Here is a 12,751-nt window from a genome sequence, read left to right as displayed (position 1 = left end):
ACTGCAGAGTGGTGAGTTGAGCCAAGTGAACGTCGAGCCAGTCCGCTCGTCAGCCATCGAATTAGGTACAAGCGAGAGAACGCAAACAGCGAGTTTCTAGACAGTTGATGATCAGCTTCGAGACAATGCAATTGTGGGTCTGACATACTGCAAGTGGCTGGGCATTACTAGATCGGTCTTTGTCCAGATAACTGCACCCACTCGGCAGTTGGCACTAATGGGCTCTGACTTTCAACACGATCACTTAAGGATTCCCTGGCCATGGCAGTGCAAACTGTAAGAAAACAAGTTGTCCGGGGAGGACGACGACGGTCAGAAGCAAGGTATATTCAACTGTGGGCATGAGTAAAACACATTGTGCATGATTACGTAAGTAGTACTACTGAAGGCGAGGTTCGTTTTCCAACACGAACACGGTCACGTAGCGTCAAATTGATTGTGTCCAGTTTTACACGCATGTTCGAATACTCAGGCCTTCCAGCGAGGCGCAGCCCAGGTAGTGGCACATTCATATTTGGTTCCAGCACACCGAACAATCATCTTTTATGGGTTACTTTTGAGGTATGTATTGACGGAGACAAGATCCATTCTGTTGGCAATGCCTTGAGACAGAGTCGTAAATCAACTAATTGACCCTTGGTTCCATGTTCACTGATCAAAATGAGGAGGATAGATAACTTGAAGTTCATCATATTTTGGTCATTTGGCGAGTCAATGTTCAACCAAACAAACATTATCTTGATGTTCGTTTCGAGCGGATCGCGAGCTTGCGAGCGTTGACGCGTGAAACCGTGCCTTTGTAAGCGATCGCATGTAGATTCGCCATATGTGTGCTTCGATCACATTGAAGCACACATCAGACGCTGCCCCAGTCAAAAGGATTCAACTTGAGAATCGGCGCCTCAATTCTTTCTGCTTCTCTGCGCCCATCTCCTTTTGCCTGTTGCCCTCCCAATTTTTTCGCACCCTCCCACCTCCCTTCTGTAACTTCTAGTGTGTTTTGGTTTGAATCAGTGTTTCCTTTGGACCCCTCGGTCTGGTACGCACTGTTCGGAGTCTACACGCTCTGAAGGTTTGTGTTACGTCGATCCCAAAGCACTCCGAGCACGAGCTGCTTCCGTCGCACTTCGCGGGATCAACGCGCATTGCTCAGACCCCTGCCTTCCTGCACTGGTCTGGTAAAGCCAGACCTTCCCACACACAAAACGAATTAAAAACATATAGTCTTCACTTTGATTCGTTTATACAAATCCGAAGCTCATTTCCAATATCGTTTCCCCTCCCGATATCATATGTCCTGTCTTTCTCTCTGAATTCAATATTCGGTCGCGCGTGAGAATTCCTCATTGTAACACACAATCACTAGCATCGCAAAATAGTTTCCGACCGCAGAGTCGTCTTCACTCTCGCACCTCTAAACGTTCTCTACGAATATTAAATTCTCATCTGCTACCTACTCATCTACTCAAAGACTCGCGTCCATACAAAGGTGTCCCGTACACTGGATCCTTGTTTGAGCCCGTACGTACATAGATCTGCAGTGTTCGGGATTTAAGCTTTTTAAGTATATCTTATCTAATCGTAGCGGCGCGAGCGCCAATCCCCGACTCGGCCGACACTGAATTGTAATTATGAAGGGCGCCAGGGCCCAGGGGACAAAATTTTCAGCGATTTCAATCAAGGATTCCAAAGTTTCGTTTCGCTTCTTACAATCACTGCGTAATGTACATTCGACTCAAACCCAAATTACCAACGAAAATAGAAAACTTTTCTTTCCAGCGGGCCAATCCCATCAATGTTTGCTCCCAACAAGATCAGTACTCTGTCACTTGCATACATGATGAAAAGGGGGGCCATAATAGACCATGATATGCAAGGCGGACAACAGTTACTCCATCTGTGCAGTCTCTAGATTTTACTCAATAATGCAGTTACTCGTTAAACGACTATTGATTTGCGACTCTCCTTTTCCATCCCGGTTTTCGATTCTCCCTTTGCCATCTTCCTTCATCTTCCGCCTTGCACACTATGGTCTCCTTGCTATCATGTCTCAGATTCCTTGTCAAGGTAACACCGTTTTACGAGTTATCTACGTTATCCACCTAGATATTCACCAGTGGATAACTAGGTGAATTTCCGCGGAACACTATCGCAAGTAAAACGGTATTAAGAACATGATGTTCACACAATAACGCCAGCAACATCGAAGGACCTCCATTCTCACTCACGATCAATGACGAAAGACGATTCAACGGTATAAACACCATCATTACCATGCACGGACAAAACGCCACGAATCCCTGGTATCATGCCACGTACACTTGATCATATCAAGATGAACCTCCGAGTCTACCGTAACTTAAATACCGAAAAGCTAGCACGTCCCGTCAACAAACAGTAGGAAAGACGATCCCCGCACCTTCTATACCCCAGTCGCGAACTGGGAGATTCTTTTAACAACATGGGTATACCCACAGTTTCAACCTTCGTTGACGGTGTCATGATCCGCCCCATCATCGTGGCGGTAAACAGCCTTGTGCTCTCTTCTCTCATGTCGTTCGTGATCGCTGGACGGCTTGACTGGAGGCCGGTAAGCCCACTTTTTGTGAATCAGTCAGTCTTACATATCTTAATTGAATGCTGCAAAGATCGCAGTATGCACGACATCCGACATCCTTGCTGTTGGTGTTGACCACTTGAAGGATAAAGAAGACGACATTCGCGCTGGCGGTGCGGCTGTCGTGAAGCGCTTCGCCCCTCTGGCTTATGTTGCCCGTATTTTTCTGGCGTTGAATGCATTGCTGCTCGTGATCGCTTTATCTCAATGTCCACCAAAAATGTCAATCATCACTGTAATTTTTACTGCGCCTGCTTTTCTGTGGGCAACGCCGCTCCAACCTCGGCGGATTGGTGGACTAATCAAGAAATTCATATTTGCGAAGCATGATAAAGACAGGGAAAGTGCTTCACCGATATCTAGCAAACCATTCATCATCAAACGAGTTCCTGGCATGAAGGCTATATTCAACGGCATCATCCGAGGGTATGTGCTATTGAACCATGACGGTTTATTGTTTTTGACTTGGGGACAGTTGTGGGATATTCTTCGTCGTTCAATCAGCGCTGCAGTTCTCGCAAAAGTCAAACCAGGATACATCTCCATGGACGATCATGGGAACTGTCATCTGGTCGACGGTCAATCGCACTTGTCATTCTGTAAGGCCACCTTCTGCCCGAGATTGCACTCCCAACTTAATATCTCCTAGATAATGACGGACGTGCGTGACTTTGACGACGACTTCAAAGCTGGAGTTCCGACCATACCCGTCCTTCTCGGGTCCCCATTTAAAACTCGGATACTCTTGACTATCGTTCAAACAGCCATCATGATGGCCTATCTCGGAAACCCATACATTTTGACGAGTTCCTGTTTTGCGATCGCTCTGGCTTGGATCCTAGGGAAAGATTCCCCGAAGGTGTCCTTCTTCCTCAGTATCCACTCGCAGTCGATGTTCATTGTCATGTACGCTGTCGTACAAAGTGGTTTTCTTTTAATTTAGATCATTGCTATACATAGGGTCGCATCTCTCTTCGAAGTTCAGACCCTAACCCTAGACTCGGTTTTCCTTATGTATCTTCGGGACATCCCTTCACACACCGGCGGTTTGGGAGTTTTTCGCTATGCAAGATTTGTTTCGAAATGTCATTGATGAATTTAGCATTTTCACTATACATTTCGACATGATAAAAATAAGAAATTTAGATGAGTGGCAAAATCCTGGGCAAAATTGTACACTTTATGCATCATTTTTACACTGTAAAAGAAAGTCATTTAACCAACAGCAAGATTTGAAGAAAAATGCCAGCATTATTTATTTATTTATGTACTAAATCTCTATTCCAGCTCGTATCCGCCTGGTTGCCATGTATTACAAATGGTTTTCGCACTATCTCTCTACGGCCCAAAGTGGCAGTTGGTGGTGTAGACGCCACTTGCAGTTACAACCCTCGCGAGCCTGGTTTCAGTATGTGCCATTACCCACGTAGTACCCAATTACATCACTTGGAAGGAGTATCTGCCAACATGTTACGGTATTTTGCGTACACTTGACCATAGGACCGGCATGATACTCAAATCCCGCCTTTCACAGTGCAGAGTTTGATAAAGTACATGAGACCTCGAGCTTAACCTACCTCCATAAAGAGAAGGACTGGTCCCGCCAAGCCAACAAACACCTGGCGCACGCCCCCTTAGCCAGCCAGTGAACTGGGAGAGTACAACATGGCTGCACCCACAATTTCAACCTTCGTTGACGCTGTGATCCTGCGGCCGCTCGTGGCGATAAAACTTGTGCTCACTTCCCTCATGTCCTAGTACGTGATCGTTGAACGGCTTGACTGGCGGTCGGTAAGCCCTCTGTTTGTGAATTCCAAGCCTTACACTGAATAGTGCAAAGATCACTGTATGTTGTCACATGCGACATCCTTGCTGACCACCTTAAGGATTAAGAAATCGCCATTGGCGCTTGCGGGGCAGCGTAAAGCGCTTCGCTCCTCTGTTTTACCTTGCCCGTATTTTTCTGGCGTGGGACACATCGCTGCTTGCGATCGCTTTATCTTAATGTCCGCCGAAAACGACAATCGTGACCGCAGTTTTTACTGCCCCTGCTTTTCTGTGGGCGATGCCGTTAGAACCTCGGCGGATTGGCGTGCTATGATCAAGAAGGGGAATGCGATTCGCCGATATCTAGTGATCTACTCATCATAAAACTAGTCTCTGGCATGAAGGCTATACACAACAGCACCATCCAAGGGTATGCGTTATCACATCCTGACCGATTATTGCCTTTGACTTGGGGAAAGTTATGAGATTCTTTTCGTCGTCATTCACTCAGCGCTGCAGCTATCGTGGAAGTCAGGCCAGAACGTTCATCCATGGGTGATCATTGAGACTATCATCTGGTGAATGGTCAATCGCACGTGCCATTCTGTAATTCTTTCTGCCTATCATTGAACTCCCGACTCAACTTCTCCCAAAGATTATGACGGACGTGCGTGACTTTAACGAGGACGAGAAAGCTGGAGTGGATATTTTGACTGTTGTTCAAGCAGCCATTACGACGGCCTTTCTCAGCAACCCGTACCTTTTAGGGAGTTCCTGCTTCACGATCGTTCTTGTGTAGATCCTACATAGGCAAAGATTACCCGAAGGTGTACTTTAAAGCTTCCTCATTTTAATATGAATTCCTAACAATACATTTTTATGAACTGACTAATATCAGCTTTCATTCACAGCTCACAGTCATTAATATTGTTCACCGTTATGTGCACTGTCATCAAAAGTAGTTCTCTATAGGGTTGCGCCTGTTTCGAACGATCATTTTTGCTTTGACACGATGTTCAGACAGAACCGTCCTTATCTTTACCGGAGTTTGAATATCCACGCTTCACTTCATCGTCAGTGCCACTGGTCTCCCTCAGGCACACTGAAGTCTTGCTCACAAAGGAGTCCCAAGTGTAGTTCAGCCTGAACTTTCTTGAAAGGACAGCATGAACCAACGCTTGGCATCGTCTACTTTACACGACCGCCCTCTTTCCGCGGTTACATTCAAGCTCATCTTACTGCGTGGATAGTCGACACAATCTCTGGCTAGTTGGGTCTGAATCAGGTGTGCTAATGGCCCCTGACCCCGGGCAAAGACTCTGCCTAATGGCTACCAAACTATCCCAATGCATATACATTTGTAGTTTACAGGTCTACATGCATTGAGATAGTCGCTAGCCACGAGCGATGGTAGCTGAGCGCTAGTCGTTCGGCTAAATGTACCTATCAGTCGCACATGAACCATTTACACTCTCTGGAGATAGGCGGGGAATCCTAAACAGCGCGGGTAGGAGCAGGCTCCCCTGATGAGAGATTTCCGTCGGCTCGAAACCTCTGCTAATCCGTCTCCCCTGGTATCGGTCTCCCCTAGCCGACAGAACCATATCCTCGGAGACGGCTGACTGCAGCGGGTGCAAAGGATGTGGTCTCCCCAACGACGCTCGCTTGGACGCTGCAGCTGTCCATGGTTGCCAGCTAATGCCTGCTGAGTTAGTGCTTGACTGCTTATCTATAAGAGGTTTCAAACTATTCAACTACTAGTACCAACCAGTAAGTACCTCCAGAAACAGTCGCGTCACAGCACACGCTGCAGTTGCCACGTGTGCTAATGGTGCCTGGCCCTGGGGCAAACACTCCGAGTCCGTCTCGTAGCTAGAACCACTCTGTGAGTCTGTGTTTTTCGGTTTGAATATATGGAGTAATTCGCTAGCCATGGATGAAGGCAGCCGAGCGCCGATCGTTTGGCTAAACGATCAGTCGTGCAAGGACCACGAGTCCAAGCCCGTTGTGCCTTCGGCACAGGAAGCAAGCAGAGCACTTTGTGCTCTGCTGGAGGCACCTTTGGTACCTTGCCTCACTGTATCTACATATTATTTACTTATATCAAATCAATAATTTCTTACATCTTACATTTACAAAATATTATATACTTTTGTGTTAGTTGTGGGATGTTGCACAAATAGTGAGACTGAAGTTTATGTGGGACACTGCCTTGCCATCCCGTTAATCCGTCTCTCCTATCTAACAGAGCCCTATCGCAAACGCTGCAGTCAGCCGTCTTCTAGGAAGGATCTGGTCTGCTCAGCGACGCTCGCTTGGACGCTGCGGCTGTTCGCTGTAACAGTTGTTGGCTAATGCCTGCTGAGTCTAGTTCTTGGCTTCTAGAAGAGGTTTTCCTAACTCCCAGTACCGACCCAGTAAGTACCTCCAGAATTTAGAAACACACCTCACCGCTGATGGCTATTTAGCACCTACCCGCAGTCGCCACGTCCAGAAGAGATCCGGATAGCATGCAACGACGGGTTAGCATTGACAATGATTATCGAGTCTCAAACCAGGGTATAGGAACAAATACAATCTGCTCTTCTAGTGAAACGAGCGACGACGAGCTAGACGGGATCGGAGTTCCTTTCCGCCGTCAGTTCGAGAAAGCCGCCGTCTCGCGCGAACGAGTCGCCAAAGTTGGGGTGTAAGAGGAGACATAAAAGTGAGACAATTTCTGGCTCTTCTTCTGGCAGGATCCTGCTGCATATAGAAGAAGCACCAAATGCGTTCGCCGGGGTGAACCAAATCCCTGAGATCCAAACCACGGGTTCAACAACACAATCCAAAAGCTTCCTGAGGAGCTGGCAATCTTCTGTAATTAAAGTTGATGACCAGAAGAACTAGAACGCTGTGCTCGGGCCTGGAACTCGGAGGAGCTCGGAGATCTCGACAGGATCGTGGGCGCTTACGACTCATCGGAGTCATAATTCATCGCAGTTGTACTCGCTTGCAACGACTGCCATCTGCTGCCGCCTTCTGGAGGTTAGAAAGTAACGGGGGTAGAGAAAACGGGAAGTGGATGTATGAGGCGATATTGACCCATTGCATGGTCAGTTGTCGGATCTGCGGGAATTGACTAGTGCTCATCTCGTGCGTTACGAAGGCGAAAGCTGAGCTGCTTTTGCCCTCGTGACGCGTGATGCCAGTGCAGCTCGATGGCCTCATCAAGGTCAGACTGAACGCCCCGCTGGCTTCGGGGGATCCGGTCATATCCGGTTTTTGAAAGCTTTGGTGATGAACTTGCGACTCGGCAGGTGGTAACTGTGGCTTTGGTCGATATTCTTAATTCAAACTTGTTCATGATTTCTTGGAATGGTTTTCAAATCGGCAGACCTTCCTAGCAATCGTGAACGGGTCTTGTTCACTTTTTCCGAGGTGAAGGAGAATGGGATGGAATTCTAGAGTGACTACCAATGTTTGAAGATGGCGCCTATGAATGCAATGGTACTTAAAGCATCGACAAGCACCATACTCCATGGGCAGGACTGAAAACGTCACCGGAGGTGAGAAGATAGACCAAGTGGCGTAATGAAGAAGAGACTTGGTTGGGTCCAAAATCTGAGATCAGACGGCGGTAGGCGATGATAGTCCATCTTTCGCAAGGCAGTCGAAATGGCTCAGATGCGCTTCTCGACAAGGGCGAAGTTCGAGGGAGGATCTGTGGGTCTTGAAGGTGCAAGTACTATTAGAATACTATAGGTACTAGTATTGCTAATTGCCGCCACCTAGTGCCAAAAAGCATCAGCCAGGATAACCACTTCACGTACGATCACTCACCAGAGCTGGACGGAGGCTGGTCATACTGGGGGTTTGTCTGTGCTTCAAATATCTAACTCGAAGACAATATTAATGATGGAGATCACATAAAGCTACGCCCAATTTCTGACAGCTTGGCAGTAGCCAAAGGTTCTTCTCGTTCAGGTTGTTTCCCAATCAACGTAACTGGCAATAACGGAGGGAGCCCTTGGCCACATCGAGCGTAATGAGTTGAGCGGCTGTGTGTGTTGTTGCAGTCAAACCCTTCATTGAATCATCTGAGTGTCATCGCCAGTGCGCTGCAGTGTACTTCAAGTTATCGAGGTTCGAACCAAGACAGAACGCTTCAAATGTAACCCTAACCCTAGACTTGGTTTTCCTTATCTTTACAACTTTCGAAGATCAAAGTCACGAATAAGGTTTTGCATAGTCCGACCGCACCGCTGAAGAACAGGACGCTGGTAGAGGATCTTGTTGCGTTTCTACCCCAAGGACGCTATCTATCGTTGACGGAGAAACACAGAAGAAACACAGGAGAGTCATGACTCGGTCAAAGGTCTGTGGTAAGAACTTCTGTCTCGAGCCATGCTCATGCGCAGAAATGGGTGATTTCCACTATGTATACTCCATTTCTTAGAAACGACAGCGAGGAGGTCGAGCAGGAAAATCGCGCGACGACGACGATCGCGGTATGCTGGAAAAGAGCGACATGAAAAACGAGCGCTTCAGCTCATATTACAAGGCTCAGCACATCATTCCTGAGGAGGAATGGGATCAATTCATGGAGGCATTGAGACGTCCCTTACCTACCACATTCCGCATTGCGGGAAGTCGAGAGTGTGTGTTGTGTCCCTTCCGTACCAACTTTATTAACGGAAGCGTTAGGATCGCTCATGCTCTCAATGATGCCATCAAGAAAACTTATGTGCCGTTGTTGAGCGATGTTGTTTTTGAGGGTGAAGTTGTACCGCCTCCGTCTCGGATTCCTTGGTGCGGCACTTTTCTTGTGTATGTGCGATATGTGCGACTGACACTGCGCTTGACCAGGTATCCAGAAGACTTGGCCTGGCAATTCAATGTTTCCAAGAAAGTTCTGAGGAAGCAACAAGCATTCAAAAAATTCCACTCTTTCCTTGTACATGAGACTGAAGTCGTATGTGATCCTTTACCTCAATTTGCTCAGTCTATGATGCATGCAACAGGGTAATATATCAAGACAGGAGGCAGTCAGTATGCTTCCACCACTGTTCCTCGATGTGCAGCCACACCATAAGGTAAATTCCGCCTTCTTTATACTGTTCGGAGTGTTAACCATGGCTCGGCAGGTCGTTGACATGTGTGCGGCTCCTGGCTCAAAGGTAAACCATTTCGCAGCGCCATTACGTCCGTCCTTGATGAACCTTAGACAGCACAACTCCTGGAAGCTCTGCATTCGCAGGACACTGCGACAGCAACATCCATTCCTCCAGGACTTTTGATAGCGAACGATAGCGACAGCAGGCGGGCGCACCTCCTCATCCACCAGTCTGCGCGTCTTCCCAGTCCGGCTTTCATGGTCACGAATCTGGATGCATCGATTTTCCCTGTGCTAAGACTTCCCGTAACGACCGCGGATCCTCGCCGTGGCGTCAAAAAATCTCCGAATCAACTCCTATTTGATCGCATTCTATGCGATGTGCCCTGCAGTGGTGACGGTACGCTACGAAAGAATATTGGGATATGGAAGCGGTGGCAGCCTATGGACGGGAATGGCCTACACAGGTCCGTTTCGCACATGCGCTCATTGCTCGCCAGCTCATTTTTAACAGCCTCCAAACCCGCATTCTACAGCGGGCCATGCGCATGTTGGAGCCCGACGGTCGTATTGTTTATTCGACTTGCTCACTAAACCCCGTCGAAAACGAAGCAGTCATAGCAGCTGCTTTGAATTCTAATCCTGGTGAGGACTGTTACGAGCGACTATTAGAGTATGCTGAACCATTGGATAGATTTCCAGCTGATCGATGTCTCTGCGCAGTTGCCGGAGCTAATCAGACGACCAGGCATAAGTTCATGGGCACCTACCGTGAATCGCACAATAAATACTACCTTCGACACCTGGGCTGCATACGATGAAACCCTGTCGGAGGAACAACGGGCAGACAGCAAGATATCGGAGACCCACTGGCCTCCTGCTAACGCAGAGTCCCTGAAGTTACAGCATTGGTAGGTTTCACTGCTAGTTTAATTACAGCGTTCACTGACCGCGAAATTTTGAAAGTATGCGAATATATCCCCACCTTCAGGATACGGGTGGATTCTTTGTTGCTGTACTCGAAAGAAAGCCGCGAAAAAGTGGTCATGCCAGTGTTGCAGCGTACGTTCTAGTGCCGTCTTCTCAACTGATGTCTCACGCTTTCTCAGGAAAAGAGATGCGGAGGAAGCTGACATCGCTGTCCCGGAAGCCAAAAAGGTTAAGCTTGACCTCACTGGTCTAGCAGAACTCCAACAGAGTACTTCGTCCCTGCCTACACCAATGTCTGAGGACGACAGTTCACATCCATTGGTGTCGGACACTATCGAGGTAGATGCGCCGGCTTCCTCAGATGCAAAGAAAGACACATTCAAGGGTAAGGCCAAGCTTTCGGACCCATCGTTCAAGGAGATGCCCTACACATTCCTCGAACACAATGATTCAACCTTAATATCCTGCATGTTAGTGTTTCCACATCATCGCCGTGATCGTGGATCACCAACTCATATCATTGCAGAGATCAGCTTCATCTTACGGCCAACTTCCCGTTGTCGAACGTCCTTGTCCGCAATCCGGCAGGCGACGCCGTACGATCCTTCTATCTCACCAACGACCTCGTGAAAGCTGTCATTCTGAACAACGACTACACTCGTATGCGCCTGATGACGAGCGGGACAAAAGTCATCACCAAACAAGAGGCAGGACGTGGCCTCGAAGCACAATTCCGTGTCCTTGGTGAAGGCTTGCCGGTCGTCCTTCCGTACATCGATCCGAGCGTGATAATGGACGCTGAGTTTGCGACTTTGAGGACTCTTTTGATCACGTATTATCCACTCTGCGCGTCTTTTTCGGACCCATTCCGGACGGCCATTGAGAATAGAAGTATGGTTCTTGCAATAACCAGTTGAAATTTGCTGATGTCGGATTGCAGGTCCTGGAAGTCATATCGTCCGGTTCCCAGCTGGTCAGTCGAATGACTCCACGTAGGTATTTTTTACATTATTGCATACATCTGCCTGACGTCAACTGTACAGGCTGTCACACGACCTCCTTCTACCTTTGTGGAAGTCCAATGTTTCTGTAACTCTCATGATCGACAAGAAGGCAAAAAGGTTCGTCTGACATGTTTTACTGTGCAATTTCCCTGTGTAACCCATCGACCGTCGTAGCGCCCTCAGTTTGCGACTCTTCGGTGAAGACATAACAACTGCTGCGCGTAACGGTGGAAAGAAGGGGCCTCAGGCCTCCCAGCTAGCACAAAATACAGGCGATGTAGCCCCAGATGAAGGCGCCGAGAACGAAGCTGAAGATGTAAATTTAGAAGATGAGGGTGACGATGTAGCAGAGCAGTGACACTTGTAGCAATTTTTTTGTGCGTTAATTCCTGACGTCATATCCGGGCTAATCCATGGCTAATTGATGTATGCCTCCCACGGCAAGTCCGTATCGCAGATATGCCAGTGTAACGAAGAATCATATACTTAAACCACGACATGGACTTGAGGCCTCCTTGCTGTCAATCGTCATTTCGCACCTTCCTGTCATCCTTACAATTTGGTGATCGCCACAGACACCGCCTCTGCTATTTTACGCAAAAGCTGCATGGGGAGTTGCAGGGACTCTGCGTTATCTGTGACGCTTGTTGTCTAACTCAATGTATCCCTGAATGTGTGACTCATGAGACTCGTATTGGGTTTTGACGATCTTCCAACAGGTGGCTACCGACCAATTCCTCGAATTTCACGATCAACACAAGTTTGCCTCGAGTTGATTTATGAAAATGACGCTCGAGAATTTGACGGATGCTGATTGTAAAGCATGCGACCCAACTGGTGTGAGTCGACTCTGGGTGCGGTGCGACAGACCTAACGTAGACTGCACAATATGTAAAGTCTAGGGGATAGTCTGCCAAGTATACAGCCGAATTCTCACCGCTGCAGCTAGGTCAACTTCAGCTAGCATGATCGGCACGTTGTACTCACGAGCTCGTACCCTTGCACAATATTTGCCTTTCTACATGTATGGAACGTGCTGAATCCATGTGACTTCGTCGATTTTACATGTGGTGTCAGGGCGTACCACCTCCTGTTCTAATGAATCAGGGCTCACGCCATCCAAAAACCCCAAACACGCAGGTGAAAACGTACATTTCGCTTTCTTGTCTCGTCTAGTCATCTTTGCAATGTCGCGGCCTGCTGAGAGAGGACCATCGTTTCGTGTGAGTGGTTCCCGACCCCTCTTCAGCATAAGTTTAACCCGAAATCAGCGGTCTATTCCACGTCGGAATGCTGCTGGTTCCACCGATACTGGAGTTAAGGAACCTTCACGTCGCA

General features: G+C 48.0%; 2 protein-coding genes across 2 annotated transcripts; both read left to right on the top strand.

The window, feature by feature from the left end:
• The first annotated feature begins 2,297 nt into the window (after window positions 1–2,297).
• On the top strand, window positions 2,298–3,594 carry EDB91DRAFT_327957 (uncharacterized protein). Its single transcript, XM_041326872.1, has 4 exons — window positions 2,298–2,590; window positions 2,649–3,043; window positions 3,093–3,216; window positions 3,267–3,594. Exons 1-4 carry the CDS (start codon window positions 2,462–2,464, stop codon window positions 3,558–3,560), a joined length of 942 nt encoding a protein of 313 aa, XP_041177548.1. The 5' UTR covers window positions 2,298–2,461; the 3' UTR covers window positions 3,561–3,594.
• A 5,228-nt stretch (window positions 3,595–8,822) lies between these two features.
• On the top strand, window positions 8,823–12,130 carry EDB91DRAFT_1280734 (S-adenosyl-L-methionine-dependent methyltransferase). Its single transcript, XM_041324728.1, has 14 exons — window positions 8,823–9,022; window positions 9,071–9,175; window positions 9,233–9,338; window positions 9,388–9,459; window positions 9,511–9,543; window positions 9,591–9,946; window positions 9,994–10,124; window positions 10,174–10,390; window positions 10,446–10,541; window positions 10,589–10,879; window positions 10,936–11,300; window positions 11,350–11,401; window positions 11,453–11,530; window positions 11,588–12,130. Exons 1-14 carry the CDS (start codon window positions 8,877–8,879, stop codon window positions 11,769–11,771), a joined length of 2,232 nt encoding a protein of 743 aa, XP_041177547.1. The 5' UTR covers window positions 8,823–8,876; the 3' UTR covers window positions 11,772–12,130.
• Window positions 12,131–12,751: the final 621 nt, after the last annotated feature.

This window comes from Suillus paluster, assembly GCF_016628075.1.
Source record: "Suillus paluster strain FC165 chromosome Unknown EDB91scaffold_23, whole genome shotgun sequence".
Taxonomy (NCBI): domain Eukaryota; kingdom Fungi; phylum Basidiomycota; class Agaricomycetes; order Boletales; family Suillaceae; genus Suillus; species Suillus paluster.
The sequence above is the reverse complement of the archived record's forward strand: the minus strand, read 5'-3'. Positions and strand labels throughout refer to the sequence as shown.